Source organism: Rhamphochromis sp. 'chilingali' (assembly GCF_963969265.1).
Source record: "Rhamphochromis sp. 'chilingali' genome assembly, chromosome: 1".
NCBI classification, from domain to species: Eukaryota; Metazoa; Chordata; class Actinopteri; order Cichliformes; family Cichlidae; genus Rhamphochromis; species Rhamphochromis sp. 'chilingali'.
In genome coordinates, this window is record NC_137929.1 from 69,265,746 (window position 1) to 69,286,990 (window position 21,245).

Sequence of the window (21,245 nt, forward strand, 5' to 3'; positions counted from 1 at the left end):
CCCCACCATCATATGTACTGTTTATCGGCCACCTAAGCCAAACAAGGAGTTTTTAAATGAATTTTCTGCTCTTCTCACTCATTTTTCTGTACTTTCTCCAAATCTGATCATTGCTGGTGACTTCAACATTCATATGGACAATAATAAAATCCCTCTTTCCAGAGATTTTACCTCCTGCCTGGAAAGTTTTGGGCTTCTACAGTACATAAAATTTCCTACTCATTCCAAAGGTCATATCCTGGATTTGGTCTGTTGTTCTGGCATTACCCCCACCCATTGTAAAGCCACTTTGTTTCCCCAGTCTGATCATATGTTTATTTCTTTTGATGCAAACATAACCGCTTCCAAAACCTGTATCTCTCGTAATATCACTTTTAGGAAAATTAGTAATATCAACCCAGCTGTTTTTTCATCTGCTGTCCATGACCTTCCATCTATCCACTGCTCCTCAACCCCTCATGAACTCGTTTGTCATTATAATGTCAACCTTCATAACCTTCTTAACATATTTGCTCCCCTTAAACATCGAACTGTCTCATTTTCCCGTTCAGCTCCATGGTTTACCTCCGACCTGCGTCACCTTAAAGCTAAAGGACACCAACTCGAACGTCTATTCAAGAAAACCGGACTTACTGTACATAAAGAAATGCACAATGATCATGTTTTGTTCTATAAGGACTGCATTGCCTCAGCCAAATCTGCTTACTACTCTGGTTTAATTAGTTCTAATGAAGGTAACTCCAGGTCCCTCTATTCGTTGTTCAGTAAAATTACAAAACCTCCTGACACATTCCCCTCCCACATGTATTCTGTTGATTTTTGCAATTCTCTTATCTCTTTTTTCACTTGTAAAATCTCGGACATTCACTGTCAACTTAACTCTTTAGGAGCTCCTGACTCTGAAGCAGACTTCCTGGTTCCCCCACTGTCTCCCTGTCAGTTATTCCCAAGCTTTACTCTTCCCTCCATAACTGATGTATCTAATCTCATTAAAAAATCTAAGTCATCCACCTGTCTACTTGACCCTCTCCCTACTGTGTTAGTTAAAGCCTGTCTTCCCTCGTTAGCACCTCTCATAACCAATATTATTCATTCCTCCCTGAACACTGGGATTGTTCCTGAAGCACTGAAAAAGGCTTCTGTTATTCCAACTCTCAAAAAGCCTGGTGCAGACCCCAATAACTTTGATAATCTTCGCCCTATATCAAATCTCCCCTTTATTTCAAAAATTCTTGAAAAAGTTGTCGCCGCCCAGCTTCATTTACATCTTAATGACCATAATCTCTATGAACAATTTCAATCTGGTTTCCGCCCCAATCATAGCACAGAAACTGCTCTGTTAAGAATTACCAATGACCTTCTGATGGCAGCTGATTCTGGTCTCCTATCCATTCTCATCCTCCTCATCCTCATCTTAGTGCGGCATTTGACACCATTTCTCACAATATTCTCCTGAACCGGTTAGCTTCCATCGGTATTAGTCATACCCCACTTACCTGGTTTACCTCCTATCTCTCAGACCGCACTCAGTTTATCCAACTTAAATCCCATTCTTCAACTCTCTGTCCTGTGTCTGCTGGTGTGCCCCAGGGTTCAGTATTGGGGCCTCTTTTATTCATTATTTATATGCTTCCTCTTGGTTATATATTTCGAAAATATAATATAAATTTTCACTGTTATGCTGATGACACCCAGCTCTACCTTTCTTCTAAACCCAATTCATCCCTCCCACCTACCTCCCTCTCAGACTGTCTTATTGAGATTAGATCTTGGTTCTCCTCCAATTTCCTCAAACTTAACAGTAATAAAACTGAAGTTTTACTTGTTGGTACACCATCTATCTTAACCAAATCCCACAGCTTTTCCATTAACGTTGAAAATTCTCCCACCCTTCCCTCCCCTCAGGTTAAGAGTTTGGGTATCATACTTGATAATACTCTTTCATTCCAGTCTCACATTAATTACATAACCCGGTCTGCTTACTTCCATTTACGTAATATTCACCGACTCCGTCCCTTCCTCACTCCCCATGCTGCTGCCATCCTTGTCCATAGTCTTATTACGTCCCGTAATGATTACTGTAATTCCCTCCTATTTGGTCTCCCTAAAAAGTCCCTTCATAAACTTCAACTTCTTCAAAATTCTGCAGCTCGGGTCATAACTTACACTCCGCTAAGTGCTCATATTACCCCAGTTCTTCAGCAGCTTCACTGGTTGCCCATAGAAGCCAGGATAAATTTTAAAATCTTACTTCTTACATACAAATGTATCCATAAATCTGCTCCTTCATATTTGTGTGACCTACTCCATATCACCACTGTTTCCCGCCCTCTCAGATCATCATCTGCCATTCATCTTACTGTTCCGTCCTCACACCTTATTACTATGGGGAACAGAGCTTTCAGTCGCTCTGCTCCTCGGCTCTGGAACTCTCTTCCTCCTGCACTAAGAAATATTGACTCCCTCTCTATATTCAAGACACAGCTCAAAACACATCTGTTTAAACTGGCTTATTCGCTTTAATGCTGATTTTATTTGTTGTCACGCTCTGTTTTGTAATTTTAACTTATTTAATGTATTTTATGACTATTGTTCCTTTATTAATTGTGTTTTTGTAAGGTGTCCTTGGGTTTCTGAAAGGCGCCCTCAAATAAAATGTATTATTATTATTATTATTACTTACAACTGGGCTCATCAGGCACTCTTTTTGGCTGCAGTGGTTATTATTATATTTACATGCTTCCAGCTCCCGTTTCTGCTGGGTGACAGCTCGTACTTTTCCTTTTTCTCCCTCCTCACACTCAGAGGTGGGTAGTAATGAGTTACATTTACTCCGTTACATTTACTTGAGTAAGTTTTTGAAAAAAATGTACTTTTAAAGTACCTTTTTTGCACAATACTTTTTACTTTTACTTGAGTACATTTGTAAAGAAGAAACGGTACTTTTACTCCGCTACATTTGCAAAATTTGACTCGTTACTTTTTAAAAAATAATTAGTTTAGCAGCAGCACGGTGGCACGGTGGTTAGCACTGTTTTGCCGCACAGCAAGAAGGTCCTGAGTTCAATTCCACCATCAGGCCGGGGTCTTTCTGTGTGGAGTTTGGATGTTCTCCCCATGTTTGCGTGGGTTCCCTCCGGGTACTCTGGCTTCCACCCGCCGTCCAAAGACATACAGCTTGTGGGGATAGGTTAATTGGATAATCCAAATTGCCACTAGGTGTGAATGTGCGAGTGAATGTGAGTGCGAATGGTTGTCTGTCCCTGTGTGTTGGCTCTGCGACAGACTGGCGACCTGTCCAGGGTGTACCCCGCCTCTCGCCCTATGACAGCTGGGATAGGCTCCAGCGCCCTCCACAACCCTGAAAAGGATAAGCGGAAGCGAATGGATGGATGGAATTCGTTTAACACATTAGATAACATGCTGCCAGTGGAGTTCCCGGTAACCTTTTTACCAATCAGATGTGGACATGCAGTCACATGACCAGTTTGAAACTGTGGCGGGCAGAGCCACCCAAGCGTATCAAAGTAGTGGACACACGGAAAGAAGAAACACATTGTCATGGTCCTGGGTCGGTGACCCAGCGCTTTAAGTTAATTATTAGCATTTTCCAGTTTATTATCATGATTATTGTTGTTGTTTGAGTTCTACGTGTTGTATTCGGTCTGCCTCTGAGTCTGCGTCTGTATCTGTCTGTCTATGGTGTCACCCCATCCGTTTGTGAATCTGTCTGTTTAGTTCAATGTCTTGTCTGGTTCCATGTGTCGGAGTTTCCTGTCTTATTGTGAAGGTTTGTGTCGTATGTGAGTGTGCTCAGTTTACGTTTCCCCTGTCTCGTCAGCTGTGATTTCTCCCAGGTGTGTTCCCCTCCTGTCTCTCATCCTTTGATTACTGCCGTCTGTGTATTTAAGCCCTGTGTTTTCCTGTGCTCCCTGTCGCGTCGTACCCTCTACTAGCTGTGTGTTCTGCTTCTATGTTCCTAGTGTTTAGTCTCCTGCTCCAGTTTAGTTTTTCCAGTGTTTCAGTCCTTAGTTCCTCTGTTCTGACTTTTGGTTTTCTTTTGGTGAGTTTAGTTTGTACGATGTTTTTCTCCAGCAATAAAGCTGCGCTTTTAGTTTCACTTCCGTGTTTGAGTTCTGCATTTTGGGTCCACCACTCCTGCTTGCCTGCCACACAGCAACCATGACACACATGAACACATGGCAGAGCCAATAGTCAACGCTAGAGCTGAAGAGGATGAACAGCATTTTCCTCACATACAAACAATGTTTCACTTAAAAGCAGTACAAAACAACAGCTATGTCTTCAGTGAGAGCCAAAACAAACCAACCTTTCAGCGTGAAAAAACTCAGCTCGTGTAACCTGAGGAAACGGTAAGTTTCCTCTAAATATCTTTTTAGCTGTGGTTAGCTGGATGTCAGTCTTATGTTACAGCAGCTGTGTCGAGCTCAAGCTGGGAGTCATATTTTTGGCGCTACATTGTAGTGAGATAAGTTTGCTTTGTGAAGCTTCGGCTGTCCTTTTAACTGCTCGCTGGTTAGCTAGCGTGAGCTATAAGCTAACAGATAGCCTGGTTAATGACGCTAGAGTTCCACGCACATGTTAACACAGCTTGTCTCTACTGCTTTAACTGTTAAAACAGAAGGCACTTCTGCAGGTGACAGGGTTTATTATGTGAAACAGCAGCTCGTTTAGTTTAAACAGTCTGATTTAAGCTGGGCAAACACTGCGATTTTTTTCAGTCGCGTTATTCAGCTCCTGCTCAAACTGTACAATTAAATCGCAGGGGTTAGAAGTTCATAGGTCACGATGCAGGCCTGCTGCTCTGATGCGACCTGAGTGCTCAAACTGTGCGTCCATAACATGAAGCTTATCATACAATATCTGTCTTTCGCTCTCTCTGTCTTTCACTCACACACACACACCACCACCATCAACTTTGCTAAATTACTAATGAAAAACTTTGACCAGGCAGCTGCAATTGAGCAACAGTGTCCATCCAACTCTTTTCATGGTTGTTGTAGTCGTAATAATTTGGTGAGGCCACATTGAAAAGACTCGGATACGGAAGCGTAGAGCTGCCACCCAGGCAAAAGAAAAATAGAAAAGTATATTGTTCTAACAATATACTTTTCATGTTTGTACAATATACTATCATGTTAGTGCAATATACCTTTCACGTTTGAACAATATAATATCACGTTATTACAATATACATAATTATCACGTTCGTACAATATAAATATTATATAGGCTACATCGCAGCTCCAGTCACGGCTTCCATCACTGTCTTTCTTGTCTTTTCCCAGAGTAACAGCCAAACAGGAGGATCCATTGGCTAGCACTGCTTAGCCTTGCACGTGTTCTTATTTTAAACTTAAACTGGAATTCATTGCAAACTGTTTGTGCAGGATATTGCTTTTCTACAAGAGTTAGTAAAAAACATCTCCAGTGGGATCAAATCTTCTTGCCAAACATCTGCAGCTTGGCAGTGTTTACAGCACTATAATGACCAGACCTAATTCTTTTGAAAACAATACATCTTTTCACAGGTTTCAACTTCATCAGACATCACCTAGACACAGAGCTGGATGAGGCCAGCACAAACAGCAGCCTATTCGACGAAGATGATGGATCCATGGGGTCAGGAAAGCAAGAAGCAGGGGAGCTGGAGAGGTACCTTTCATGTCCATTCACTGGAGGTGTGGATCTATTGCATGGCGTCCCTCACATCAAGAAGCTGTCGATCAAAATCAATACAGCTCTTCATCTTGATGCATTCTCAATCATCCAGGAAAGTAAATCTCCAAAAGTTGATTCTGTTCATCTGGACGTAGCGTTTTGTGGGAGAAACGTTTCATCACTCATCCAAGTGACTTCTTCAGTCTCAGCTGACTGCAGGTTTCAATTTTATAAACCGTACATTTGCATAATGACTGAAACCAGCCCACTGAAGGAACAATGGGCTGGGAGGTCAGTTCCCTAATCTTAATTATGCAAATTCTCATGACCATTGATCAACAACCACTGACCAAAACCCACTGATCAAAGACCACTAATCAATGGCCATGAGTACCATTCACAGAGAGTTGGGGAATGGCTGTAATCACAGCATTCTAAGATGGCGTAAATGGCCTCCTTGACTCCGTGCTCAAACCAGCTCAACTCAAAACATGTATTCCCTTACTCCCCAACACTGACAACAATACATAGTATTAGGTAGTATTTTATCTTTCAAGTGTTATTGGCCATAGTGTAATTTTATTATTTAGTTGCTTGTAAGGTTTACTTCACTGTGTTGAAAAGTACTTCTAAATAAAACGTTATTTTATCCATTTATTGTTTTTGGCCTGGGCAGCTGCCAAAATCTCACTATTTTTTCTAAAATACTGAGAAGTGCTTGATATTTGCAGATGTATTTGCAGTTCAAAGGAAAGTTTGCTCTACTTTCTGAGCCAGAACCCAGCTGGGAGATGACTGTGAACAGAATAGATATAAAAGTAGTTGTTGTACATGTACAGACCATAAATATGGAGTCCAGGTGTGTTTGATGATTTTGGGCAGACTGACCACTGGGAACCTCTGAGCTCTCCTGGTCCACTCTGTGGAGGAATAATGAAGAGTCCGAATAATACAATAAAACATTCCAACCCATAATGCAACCTGCTGGTGCTCTGCACTAAAAAAATAAAACAAAAAAAATTATTTATATATATATATATATATATATAATATAAATGTTGTTTTATTTATTTATTTTTTTAATCTAAAGAAATGCAAAACTTCTACTTGATAATGCCTAGGGGTCTGATGGTAGCATATCTGACACAAAGACATCCTGTCAGTTATCTAATCTTAACATTCTCTTGTTATTGTAATATTCTCTTTATATCTGAACATTAACAACAAGCAACTCTAATCGGTGTAAATATCAAAACCCTGACAACAACTGCTGAATAGAGATTTTTGATTATGTAAAAACACTGTTCCCTATTAGAAGACCATCAAGGGAATAGTTCACCCTGCCCGGGATAGGGTTACCAGTGGCCTGCGCTAGAGCCAGGCTCAGGGAGGGTGCCCGAGGGTGACCTTCTGGTCGCTGGGCCTTAGTCCATGGGGCATGGTGAGCACCGCCCGAAAAAGGGACATGGCCCATCTTCCTGCAGGCCCACCACCCGCAGGAGGCACCATAGGGGTCGGGTGCATTGTGAGCTGGGTGGCGGCCTGGAGCGGAGGTCCTGGCAGACCAATCCCCAGCTTCCAGGACTGGCGATTGGGAATGTCATTTCTCTGGTGGGGAAGAACCCTGAGTTAGTGCATGACGTTGAAAGGTACTGGCTAGACATAGTTGGGCTCACTTCAATGCACGGCTTGGGCTCTGCAACGAGTCTCTGGGAGAGGGGCTGGACTCTATCTCAGTCTGGATTTGCCCCTGTTGAGAGGTGGTGGGCTGGGGTGGGTATCCTAGTATCTCCTCGGTTTGCTGCCTATATGTTGGGGTTTCTCCCAGTGGATGAGAGGGTTTGTTCCCTGCACCTCCGGGTCAGGGAACGGGTCCTGTCGTCTGCTCTTATGCGCCAAGTGGTGGTTCAGAGTACCCAGCCTTCTTGGAGTCCCTGGGTGGGGTACTGGAAGGTGCTCTGCCTGGGGACTCAGTTGTTTTACTGGGAAACTTCAATACTCACGTGGGCAGTGACAGCAAGACCTGGAGGGGTGTGATTGGGAGGAATGGCCTCCTGGATCTGAACACGAATGGTGTTTTGTTAGTGGACTTCTGTGCAAATCACAGTTTGGCCATAACGAACACTTTGTTCGAACATAAGAGTGTCCATAAGTGTATGTAGCACCAGGACGCTTTAGGCCGCAGGTCAATGATCGATTTTTTTAATTGTATCACCAGACCTAAGGGCACATGTTTTGGACACTTAGGTAAAGAGAGGGGCTGAGCTGTCAACTGGTCATCACCTGGTGGTGAGTTGGATCACGTGGTGGGGGAGGACCCTGGACAGACCTGGCGCACCTTAACTTACAGTGAAGGTGTGCTGGGAATGGCTAGCAGAGGCCATGGTCCACGAGATCTTCAACACACACCTCAGGCAGAGCTTCAACAGGATTCTGAGGGAGACTGGGGACAGTGAGTCTGAATGGACCATGTTAGGAATTTCCATTGACGAAGCTGCTGCACTGTGTTGCGGCTGCAAGGTGGTTGGTGCCTGTGGTGGTGGTAAGGCACCAACCAACCACCAACCAAGGCAAGGTGGTAAGGTCTTGTATGTCTTCCATTTTCTGATGATTGCTCCCACAGTTGATTTTTTCACACCAAGCTGCTTGCCTATTGTAGATTCACTCTTCCCAGTCTGGTGCAGGTCTACAATACTTTTCCTGGTGTCCTTCGAAAGCTCTTTGGTCTTGGCCATGGCGGAGTTTGGAGTCTGACTGTTTGAGGCTGTGGACAGGTGTCTTTTATACAGATGATGAGTTCAAACAGGTGCCATTCATACAGGTAACGAGTGGGGGACAGAAAAGCGTCTTACAGAAGACATTACAGGTCTGTGAGAGCCAGAGATTTTCCATGTTTGAGGTGACCAAATACTTATTTTCCACCCTAATTTATGAATAAATTCTTTACAAATCCTACCATGTGAATTCATGGATTTTTTTTTCACATTCTGTCTCTCACAGTTGAAGTGTACCTCTGGTGCAAATTACTGACCTCTGTCATCATTTTAAGTGGGGGAACTTGCACAATCGGTTTCTGACTAAATACTTTTTTGCCCCACTGTATATAGATACAGAATATACAATATGGATAAATAGGATTGCTCATTTGGGTGAGTATATTGCACAGTGATTATTGCACAGTCGAATATAAGAAAAAAAGACAAAACGAAAAACTAATATTGCAAATATTGCACAGTGTAAAAAAGCACCTACAGCTCAGTTATTCCCGCCCTCCCTTGTCCCCATGCTTCGCCTCCCTCTCCCCTCCAGTGAGGAGTTAAACAGTCTGATGGCGTGTGGGACAAAGGAGTTTTTAAGTCTGTTGGTTTTTGACTCTGGGAGAAGCAGCCTGTCGCTGAATAGGCTCCTCTGATTGTTTACGTCCGTGTGCAGAGGATGCCCGGCATTGTTCATAATGTCCATCAGTTTCTTTAATGTCCTCTTCTCTGCCACTGTCACCAGAGTGTCCAGCTTCATGCCGACCACAGAGCTAGCCTTCCTGATTAGTTTCTCCAGCCTGGATGAGTTCTTCTTTGCTGTGCTGCTCCCCCAGCACACCACGCCATAGAAAAGTACTCCTGCAACCACCGACTGGTAAAACATCCTCAGGAGCTTCGTGCAGATGTTGAAAGACCTCAGCCTCCTGAGGAAGTACAGTCGGCTTTGGCCTTTTTTATTCAGGTGCTGCGTGTTGCATGTCCAGTGCAGTTTGTTGTCCACCCAGAGCCCAAGGTACTTGTATGTATTGATCACCTCCACCTCCTCTCCCTCTATCTGAACTGGCAGTGGACCTGGTGTGGACGTCCCACAATCCACAACCAGTTCCTTGGTCTTTGAAGTGTTGAGTTGCAGGTGGTTTGTGTGACTCCATGTGACAAAGTTCCTCACCAGGCTCCTGTACTCCTCTTCCTGGTCATCCCAGATACACCCCATGATGGCCGTGTCGTCTGCAAACTTCTGAATATGGCATAATTCAGAGTTATAGCAGAAGTCAGAGGTGTACAGGGTGAAGAGAAGAGGGGACAGCACAGTTCCCTGTGGTGCTCCTGTGCTGCTGACCACAGTGTCCGACGTGATGTCTTTCAGCCTGACGTACTGTGGTCTGTCAGCTAGGTAGTCGGAGATCCAAGCGACTAGGCAGGGGTCCACCTGCATCCTGTTTAGTTTCTCCTGGAGCAGACAGGGCCAGATTGTATTAAAGGCACTGGAAAAGTCAAGAAACAGGATCCTGACCGTGCCTTTTCCCTTGTCCAGGTGTGAGTGGGCTCTGTGTAGGAGGTACAGGACGGCATCCTCCACTCCGACATCTGCCTTGTAGGCAAACTGTATTGGGTCCTGGGCATGGTGTACCTGTGGTCGGAGGAGGTTGAGGAAAAGCCGCTCCAGAGTCTTCATAAGATGTGACGTCAGTGCCACCGGTCGGAAGTCATTCAGCTCATTGGGACGGTTCTTTTTGGGGACCGGGACGATGCAGGATGTGTCATGTTGATGCTTCTAGTATTGCGTTCACCTGGTCCTGTCAGTTAATTTGCATCAGCTGTGTTTCCCTTCTGGTCCTTGTTCCCTGTGTGTTTGCTTGTCCTTCAGTGCTCGTTGTCATATCACACCACCGTTCCTGCCTTTTTGTTTCGTTCATGTGCCATTTTGAGTTTTGCATTTTGCTTTTCTTTTGAGTTCACTTCTGACTCCACAAGTCCTGCACTTGGGTCTTTTTTCCTGCCTGCCTACACACAGTTCTGAATCTGATGAAGAAATTTTAAATATTAAGACGTCTCTGCAGTTTGCTTGTTTTATTTATTTATTTATATCTGTATTTCTTATGTCCCTCCCTGTCCCCCTTCTCTAGATAGATAGATCAAATAAGACGTCTTTCAGTCAGTTACTTTCTGTTTTACTTTACATTTTTGAATAAAATGTTGTTGTTTTTTTGCATATTTCACTTCCTGTTTGTTAAAGTGTATTTTCAGTTGTTTACAAACCAAAGGCTTGTTTTTAAGAGACAGTTTAAATGGGATTGAGGGAATGATGTGTTTGCACTGCAGTTTATATCCAACAACATCAAGCAGTTGAATCAAAGAGTTCATGTTATTAACAGCTCACCTCGCTGCAGCAGACTGAGGCTGGGATTTAAATTCAATGGGGTCATCTTTAGACCGATCACTCTTTAAGGACACAGAGCTGGGTGCAGGTCCTATGATCCTGTTAGAGGAGAATAATGTGTTTTTCATTTGCAGCCACAGAAGCTGATGAAGACTTACAATACCTTCATCATCCCAAATAGAAACATTTTTGCAGGCTGAGCATGAGCTGAAGGAAACTCCAAACTAGTCTTGGCAGTCTAAGAAAAGAGCTCCACTTAGAGGTAAACACAGTCATTTACACTGTGCAGGACTGTTGATGGTCCTACTGTGAGCAGCAGGAGTTTAATGTTGGACATGTTTTATAGGATGAAAGGAATTCTTTGCTCAGTGACTTTCTTTGAGATGCAGTTTAGATACCAGGAAACAACATCAAGCAGTTCATTTAAATCAGGCACCAGACTGACATCAAAGAGTTCATGTTACTAACAGCTCACCTCTCTGCAGCAGACAGAGGCTGGGATTTAAATTCAATGGCTTCATCTTTAGACCAATCACTCCTTAAGGACACAGAGCTGGGTGGAGGTCCAGGTTGGTTCCTGTGAATAATGATGTAGCAGTGATGTGAGTGCTGAGCTGTGACATGGAGAAGAGTCATGGACATTTAGAGATGGTCATCTCACCTCTGAGCTTTGGTCTGGCTCTCATGTTCCCCACACCGAGTGCTTTTAGAGGGAGGGACTCCCTCCTCTCTGTCCTCACACTGATCCATGCTGCTCAATTCAAATCAGCTCACACACACTTTCTACCTTCACCTGAAGAGGAAACACAGATCATTCATGTGCACATCAACTGAAATCTTCCTTTCCATCATGTGTGCTGTCCAAATATCAGCTGCTTCTTTCCTGCTTCATCTCCCTGTCAGCTGAATGCGGTCAGACAGCAGTGAGGTGAACAGAGAGTGAAAGTGTGAGGCAGAGGAAGTTATATATAGATAGATAGATAGATAGATAGATAGATAGATAGATAGATAGATTGATTCACTGATCCACACTGCAAGACCAGACTTACCAACCTGTGCACTGCCTGGATTGATTACAAGAAGGCCTATGACTCAATGCCCCACAGCTGGATACTGGAATGCCTAGAATTGTACAAGATCAACAGGACCCTAAGAGCCTTCATCAGGAACTCAATGGGGATGTGGCGTACAACACTAGAGGCCAACTCCAAGCCCATAGCACAAGTCACCATCAAGTGCGGGATCTACTAAGGAGATGCTCTGTCCCCACTGCTGTTCTGCATAGGCCTGAACCCCCTCAGTGAGATCATTAACAAGACTGGCTACAGATACCGACTACGGAACGGAGCAGTTGTCAGCCACCTCCTATCAAGCTGTATGCCAAGAGTGAACGAGACATCGATTCACTGATCCACACTACCAGGCTATACAGCAATGACATCAGGATGTCAGTCGGGCTGGAGAAGTGTAGTCGAATGGTAACAAAGAGAGGGAAGGTAGTCAGAACTGAGGGGATTGAACTACCAGAAGGCAACATTGCAGACATAGAGGACAGTTACAAGTACCTGGGGATCCCGCAGGCAAATGGGAACCATGAAGAGGCCGCTATAAAGGCTGCAACCACCAAGTACCTTCAGAGGGTCAGGCAAGTCCTGAGGAGTCAGCTGAACGGTAAGAACAAGATCCGGGCCATCAACACTTACACCCTGCCCGTGATCAGGTACCCTGCTGGGGTAATAGGCTGGCCAAAGGAGGAGATAGAAGCCACTGACATAAAGACAAGAAAGCTCCTTACCATGCATGGAGGGTTTCACCCCAAGTCCAGCACCCTGAGGCTGTACGCTAAGCGGAAGGAAGGGGGCCGGGGACTGGTGAGTGTCGGCACCACAATCCAGGATGAGACAACGAACATCCAAGAATACATTGGGAAGATGGCCCCAACTGACCGAGTGCTCAGTGAGTACCTCAGGCAGCAGAAACCCAAGAAAGCGGAGGGAGACGAGGAACCATCATGGAAGGACAGGCCCCTGCACGGTATGTACCACCGGCAGATAGAGGAGTGGCTGTAGATACCAGTGGCTGGACAAAGCTGGACTGAAAGACAGCACAGAGGCACTAATCATGGCAGCACAAGAACAAGCTCTAAGAACAAGATCCATAGAGGCTGGGGTCTATCACACCAGGCAAGACCCCAGGTGAAGGCTGTGTAAAGATGCCCCAGAGACAATCCAGCACATAACAGCAGGGTGCAAGATGCTAGCAGGCAAGGCATACATGGAACGCCATAACCAAGTGGCCGGCATAGTGTACAGGAACATCTGTGCCGAGTATAACCTGGAAGTCCCGAGGTCAAAATGGGAGATGCCCCCAAGGGTGGTGGAGAATGACCGAGCTAAGATCCTGTGGGACTTCCAGATACAGACGGACAAAATGGTGGTGGCTAACTAACCGGAAATACTGGTGGTAGACAAACAGAAGAAGACGGCCGTAGTGATCGATGTAGCAGTTCCAAATGACAGCAATATCAAGAAGAAGGAACACGAGAAGCTGGAGAAATACCAAGGGCTCAGAGAAGAGCTTGAGAGGATGTGGAGGGTGAAGGTGACGGTGGTCCCCGTGGTAATCGGAGCACTAGGTGCAGTGACTCCCAAGCTAGGCGAGTGGCTCCAGCAGATCCCGGGAACAACATCGGAGATCTCTGTCCAGAAGAGCGCAGTCCTGGGAACAGCTAAGATACTGCGCAGGACCCTCAAGCTCCCAGGCCTCTGGTAGAGGACCCGAGCTTGAAGGATAAACCACCCGCAGGGGCGTGCTGGGTGTGTATATATATATATATATATATATATATATATATATATATAAAATATTAAAACAGATTCAATAAAACTTTAATAAAAAAGGATCATAATTTTAGATTCAACTTTAAAACCTCTCACACACTGAGATCTGTCAGTCTAAAAGCTAAAATCCAACCAACCAGATAAAATCAGTTCAAATCAAATTCAAATCAAAAAATCAAATGCATTCAGGGACACGGACATAAGGAAGTTTGTGTGAAACCTCAAAGGTAGAAAATGTTATAGCGATCCCTGAACACAGCCAGGTCAGAAGAAGTGGCTCCTGGGCTTTTCATTAAAGTCAGCATTAGCTCTTTGCTCTGTCCTACATCAAATAATTGACAAATAAAGGTATCTTTTTAATGACGTCAGGTGTTCTCAAATAAGGAAACATTCTTTCATAATAGTTCCCATCATCACCAAACTAGAAAAACTGGTAACTGCATGCTGCATAGTTTCAGTTTGCAGAACACTTGATCTTTGTAAAGCTTCACAGTAACAACATGTTATATAACAGAACTGTACAAAGACTAACATACACGAAGAGTTTGATTTGCACCTTTAATCCAGATCATACATCAGATATACACCTAGAGTAAACCTGCTCTAAAAGAAGTCTTTCTACAGAATAATGACCTGGCTAATGACCAAAGACCAAAGGTGAAAGGCCTCTGGTCTAATTAAATAGGATAGATCCCAAGACTTCAATGAAGAGCAACACACAGGGAAACACTCTGACCAAATAATTAAAAGCTTCTAACACTAAAAGAATAAAACCCAGACTCAAATGTACTGATTAAGAACAGAAAGTACAAAGTCAACACAAAACCCCCAGAGTGTGACAGCAGCAATAAAAGTGATTGTCAAAACACAAAAAACAGGAAAAGCTGACAAGTCCAAGTATTTTTTATGCTTTTTGATTGACATAAGTCTCAGCCTCGATTTGCAGATATGATCAGAAAACACAGGATTTAAAACAGGCTGAAATAATGTTCATAATGTTGGTGGAAATCTATATTTTCTTTTGACTGGCGTTCCTTTGAATAACTCTGAACTGAGCTGGAGCTGCTTTCATAATACTTTATTTATCCTGAGGGAAATTGTTTTAAAGGCTGCCAGACGATCTGGTGCCATGCTCTGCTTTTTGTTGTTTTGATGTTACTTCAGTAAAACCTGAATGTCAACTTAAGAACACACTGATTTTATCTCTTTGTTCTTGCAGTTTCCAGTTAAACTGAACAACAACGTCCCACTGGTGATGACTGATTAGTGATCAGTGTCTAAAGTTTGATACTACCTGATTTAAACGTTATCACAGTAAAAAAGAAATGTCTAATTGCAGAGTCATGCACTGATAACCAGTGTGGATCACTTGAAGTCAACTCTCTGCGGAACAGGAAACTGGGAGTTTTCCTTAGATGTGAGCTGTGACTGTGTGGATGGCAGCTTTGTGCTTTCACAGTCAGACTGATGTGTTTGTAGAACCACTGAAATCCTGGAAGGATCCACAGAATCAAGCCGTTTCTGTCCAGCTTCACTGTGTTCATGTTCATGTGAGTGTCACTGTGTAGCAGTTTGATGAACAAACACATCATTTTCTCTCTCACACTGTCTGGCTCACATGTCAACAATGATGCTAATAAGAAATAAGTAAATAAAAGCTGAACATCTGGTCCAAACATTACAGAGCAGAAACAAACCGTAAAACTGTTAAAGGAGGAAACAAAGAAAACGGAGACACGAACAGCAAGCTCCACTCCACATCTGAACATACTGTCGAGCTGCTTCCTGGCAGGAAGCCACCTGAAGCAGGATAGGTTGAAGGGGGAGGAGGCAGATTTTCAGATGAGTTTATGAATGTTTACCTTTGTGTCGTCAGATTTAAAGTGGACTTAATTTTGTCTCATTTCATTCTGTTATTCTTCTAGAGTTGTTCTATAATAATATCGTTTTATTACAAATAACATTAACTTAAAGAGCCGGCAACTGCGTTTTACCATTAATGCCAAAGAAACAAAGGAAACAGTCACAGCAACAAAAGAAAAAACTACCAAACAGATAAGTGAGGCACTTCCCACCTCTCACACTTCTTACTGTACTTCTCACCACGGGGAGACACTTCTAGGGCCCACAAGCCCTCACTACTCGCAAGGAGGCTGTCTGTCCAAAACCTAGCAGAAAACCGTGTAGGGCCACAGAGGGGAAAAAAAACACACCTCTCACAGTTCATCCCCAGCTTATAAAGCCTCAGAAGTGATTGCTGACTGGGCCCAGGTGGCAAACGAGGCTAATCAAAAGCAGCTGTGTTCTGGGGAGAGAGGAGAGTGAGAGAGACAGAGGGGGTAGGAGTGGCAAGAGAGTAGGAGGCGGAGAAAGCGGGCAAACACCCCACGCACACACCTGCCAGTAACCTTTAAGGAGATCAAGTTTGGTAATAAATTTGTCAGGGCCTATGCTGTCGATGCAGTCTTCCATATGAGGAAGTGGAAACGAGTCAGAGACCGTTACAGCATTCACCTTCCGATAATCTGTGCAGAAATGGGGTGTGCCATCAGACTTACGCGTCAGAAGACATGGGGAGCTCCAGGGGCTACAACTAGGTTGTGTTAAGCCATTTTCTACTATGTACTCAACTTCCTTTTTCATCACTTCACGTTTGGCGATGGGGCAGGGTATGCTGCTTGATTGGGGCTGTGTCACCAACGTGAATGTTATGCTCACAAACATTGGTATGGGAGGGTACGTCACTAAAGAGAGACAGATAGGAGTGCAACAAGTCAAGTACATCTTTACACTGGGACGGAGGAAGATGAGAAAGGTGGGTCTTGGCCTTAGCTCAAAAAACTGAATTTGACAACCGCCCACATTGCTGTCCCTCAGAAAGGGTACCCAGATCATCATCACCCTTGACTTCTACACTTAGCAGGGTAACAGGGACTGAGCCGGGGAGAGCCGTCCCAGTGGTGTCTGATGGTTCTGTCATGCTGGTGTCTCTGGTATGGTATGGTTTCAGCATGTTAACATGGCATAGGCGAGTCTTCCTCATGCGTTCATGCGTGTCAGACACTTTATTCACTATTACATAGGGGCCTGAGAAACGAGCCATGAGGGCAGAATTAGGCATGGGCAGCAACACAAGAGCTTGTGTTGCTGAAACTGTCTTTCCACACCTTTTTGATCAAATCGTCTCTTCATGTTTGCCTGGGATACACAGAGAGCCTCTTTTGCTAACAAAGTAGCCCATTGCCACCTGTCCTTGCATGTTTTCACAAACTCCACCACATTAGTTTTAGACACACAACCGCTGAGAAAATTCTCATTCAGCACTTTTAGTGAACCCCGCACGTCATGGCCAAACACCAGGGTAGCTGGGCTGAACCCCAAAGATTCCTGCTTCGCATCACATATAGCGAACAATACAAAAGGGACACCTTCATCCGAGCTTTTTCCTGTGTCATGGCAATATTTACTCAACATTGCTTTGAGAGTTTGATGCCACCGCTCAAGTGCACCTTGTGACTATAGGTGGTAAGCACTAGACACCGAATGGGAAACCCCAAGGGGCTGTAAAGTCTGTTTAAAATCCCTGGACAAGAAATTGGTACCCTGATCCCGAGTGAGCAGAGAAGGAGCTTCAGACTCAGGAGCTGGCTCAACCACACTTTGAGCCGACTCCAAGGCTCCATTATCTCCCTTATCAGTACAGGGCATCACATTCATCTCTAGAATAGAGCCAATCATTGAGCCTGACAAATCAACCCCCTCACCTTGTTGCTGGGCACGTGAACGAGTCAGAATGCTCACCGAGAATACATCTGGGTGTTGCTGGCTCAGGGCATCTAAAACAGGCTCTACAACAGAATTGTTGGTCACCTCAGGGGTAGGATAAACTTTCCCACCCGCTATGTCATTTCCCATTATAAAATCCACTCCATTAATCGGGAAAGAAGGCCGCACAACCACTGAAAAGAAACCACTCGCCAGCTCACTCCCCTCACGATGCAGGCACAAAACTCATCCCAACACCTCTTACAATGATGCTAGCATCATAGTCAGACTTCTCATCAAATGCAAGCACACTAGCTAGTATGAGAGACTGTGAGCCACCAGTATCTTGCAGAATGGTCACTTCACACTTGTCCTCAGGCTTACCAGACAGCGAAACTGTGTACTGTGCAGCTGGCACCTCGCTAGCTTTCACTGGGGCATCGCATCGGTCATACCTACTGACACTGGTTTTATGGACAAGTGCGAACTCATCAGCCAGCGTCGCAGCCTACTGTAGTGAGGAAACCTTATGTTCATTAATATATACTGTAATGCCAGGGCTCCCAAAATCGCTAGCCCGACGTCCCGGGGCTAGCAATTTTTCCAGTTGGGTTACCAAAATCTAACTCAGCCCTGCCCGTCGGGCTATGATAGGAAGGAAAATATATGTCTATGCTTTTGCATTCTTTCGCCAATGTAGCTGAGTAATTATGTCATTGGCATCGATCAGCCACTGTCAATATGTTACATATTGAAATCTCGTTTGAATTTGCGCTTGCTTTTTGCTTTCACTTTCATTTTGCGATTGTGGAAAGGTGTGTAGACAGTGGCAGCACTGATTGCTGAGTGACGATTACTTGCGCACCAATTCCTCTGACATCGACTTATTACTCATTAGCTTACTATTCAAACGTGACAAGTGAAATCTCTCTGGCAAAATTTAGCAGTCTTTGCAAACTTCAAAAAGCAAATGGCCTAGATCTTGGTTCCACTTACTTCTTACCCCTGACTTCAGTGGAAATTTCAGATTCAGGATCTGACACAGACTGATTCATGTTCTACACAGTCCTTACAAGTTCATAGAAATTTCTGTTCAATTTGGACCAAGTATTTGAGTTGATGGTTGTAATTTCTAGACAGTTGTTGTGATTTGTATTTTAATGATTTTTTGATTAATTTTTGTTTCCGTTACAATATTATACTTTAAAGTACAATAAAGGAAACAAAACATAAAAAAATTGCTTTCTTTTTTATTCGGGCTACTTAAATTTATTTTGGGCTACCAAAAACTGACGAATGCCTGCCAGAAGGGGTACCAGAGATTTTGAAATTTTGCGAGCCTTGAATGCGCTCGGCAATGTAGTTCTTAAATTCCTTGATCAGCATTAGTTCACGTATCGAAGCCAGGTCAGTAGCTTTGCAGGCCGCACACCACCGATCGAAAAAGACACTTTTTTCCCTGGCAAAATCAAGATAGGACTGACCCTGTCCCCTTTTCAACCCCCGGAAACACTGCCTATTGGCTTCTGGGACCAGCTCATAAGCCAGCAGGACAGCACTTTTCAGTTTGTCATAGTCTAGGCTGTCCTCAGCTGACAGTAAGGAACAAACTTCCTGAGCCTTACCTGCCAGCTTACATTGTAGCAAAATAGCCCACGAATCCCGTGGCCAGTGCAAGGCTGTGGCTATTCAAATGACTTGAAGTAACTGTCAACCTCAATGTCGGGGAACACCGGAACCAGCCGACTGTTTTTCACAGTGAGGCAGTGTCATTGGCTGGTCCTCAGGCAGCCCCTGCACAACAGGCGTGGACACTGATGGAGCTACAGCTTGAGCTGGCACCTGCAAAAAAGGCTGTGATGCTACACCATGCTCAGGTGGACTGGCAGACACTGGCAAGGCCACTATCCCTTTCTCCACCAAGCCAGACACAAGAGCAGCTTTTAGCTCAGCCTTAGGCAGAGCTGTGGAGATGCCATAAAATGATGCCACCTCATGCAAATCTCTCTTCTTACAGGGGTCCAGCTGGACAAGCGAAGGGTTTGCCTTAAACACGGCAATATCAAAGGTAGCCATTAAAACTAAAACAAAAACCTACCTGAGGCTAACAATAACAACAAAGAAGAACACTTCCAACACACAAGTCAAAGACAGGTGGGACATATGTGTGGCCACAGGGTTAACCAATAAATAAAAATACCACCGACCCTCTCCCCAGACCTACCTACTAAAATCCTAGCCTGCTTAGCTTCTGGAGTGTGCCATGCTCGAGGCAGCTTTAAAGGCTAAGCATCAGGTGCACAAAGCACCAACAAGCCTACCCCCAACAGGGAACTAATCCCCACCCGGGATTACTCCAAAAATAAAAAAGGCAAAATAAAAAATGAGTGCCTGAAGGAGGAGCTTACGCTCAGCTAGACACTACCCTGTGCTAACTGGAGAGAGAGCCCAGCAGATACAATACAACTAAACAAGCGACCGGCAAACAACACACCAAAACTCAATCGCTGTTCCTTCCATTCATATCCCGGACAAGCCCCCACATTGTTACGTCCCCATGAAGAGGTCTAGGCGTGTGAATGAGGGGACCAGTAACAAATGGGTCCGGAAATAGAATGAAAAGGAAAACAGACAGAGTTGTTCTATAATAATATAGTTTTATTGCAAATAATATAGTTTAATTACAAATAACGTTAACTTAAACAGCCTCAGAGGTGATTGTTGACTGGGCCCAGGTGGCAAACGAGGCTAATCAAAAGCAGCTGTGTCCTGGGGAGAGAGGAGAGTGAGAGGCACAGAGGGAGTAGGAGTGGCAAGAGAGGAGGAGGCGGAGAGAGCGGGCAAACACCCCACCCACACACTCCCACAGCCTCACAGAATGTAACACCATCGTTCAAATTGATACAGTTTTTAAAGTTTTTAAATTCTGAAAAACAGCTGTCTAGCTGATGTTTCAATGTTGCTCCTGAGTGCTGCACACAGATGGACTTTCCACTACAAGTTTCACATGACTTGAACACAGACTGATCAGGGAAGTCTTATTCTTATCTAACAAACTTTATTGAGACCCATGAATAATCCAACAGGACTACGTGAACATGTTGATCAGGAGGAGAATTAAGAAAACTGTAGATGTCACGGGGTGAAACGGGACAAGTTATTTAGAGTTTTTACTGTGCATGTTTTGCGATGTTTTATCTGTTTAATATTTTAATATTGTATATTGGGTTTGTTTGTATGAGTTCTATTGCATGTTTTATCTTATTTAATTGAACACCTGTGCTGTAAAGACTCCACCCCTATCTGATTACTAACTTGATTTCACCTGAGAGGTACCAGAGAGGCCAATAAGAGGGCTGGGTAGACGACAGAAAGGAGCGCTTTTTGAGGACGAGTGAGGAAGGAAAGCTTTGCTTTGAGGAGTTGCGCTCGAAGGCTAGAGGCTGAGCGCCTCGGCTTCGGGCTGGAGGCTCGAAGCGGAAGAGACATAAGAGAGTGACCGAAGTGACTGAGAAGCCGAGCCAGAGATATGGAGAGAAGGCTTGGGCTATAGACTTGTGATTGATGGCTGCGCTTGAAGGCTAGAGGCTGAGGGCTGGAGGCTCGAGACGGATGAGACTGCAGAGAGCACCAGCGCGAAGGGCACCAGCGTGCAGAGCATCAGCGCAGAGAGTGGGGAGTGACAGCACCAGCGGAAGGCACGAGACGGCTGCGCCGATTTGCAGTTTTGAAGACGCGGTGGGCGGAGTTGAGAGGTCTGCCCACCCGGGGTAAGTCTTCGACTTATCCCCTTTTATTGAATGAAAACTGTCTAGAAGA

At 44.4% G+C, this 21,245-nt stretch overlaps 1 protein-coding gene across 1 annotated transcript in view; it reads right to left on the reverse strand.

Annotated features, from left to right (window-relative positions):
• The window catches only part of LOC308395999 (NLR family CARD domain-containing protein 3-like), a 51,709-nt gene that overhangs the window by 25,184 nt on the left and 5,280 nt on the right, over window positions 1-21,245 (reverse strand). Inside the window, exons 2-5 of the mRNA XM_080881059.1 lie at window positions 11,483-11,614; window positions 11,297-11,398; window positions 10,822-10,920; window positions 6,524-6,602 (exon numbers count right to left, since the gene is read on the reverse strand). Coding sequence (XP_080737185.1) covers window positions 6,524-6,602; window positions 10,822-10,920; window positions 11,297-11,398; window positions 11,483-11,571 — 369 coding nt within the window. The 5' untranslated portion in view covers window positions 11,572-11,614. The remainder of the gene's footprint in view (window positions 1-6,523; window positions 6,603-10,821; window positions 10,921-11,296; window positions 11,399-11,482; window positions 11,615-21,245) is intronic.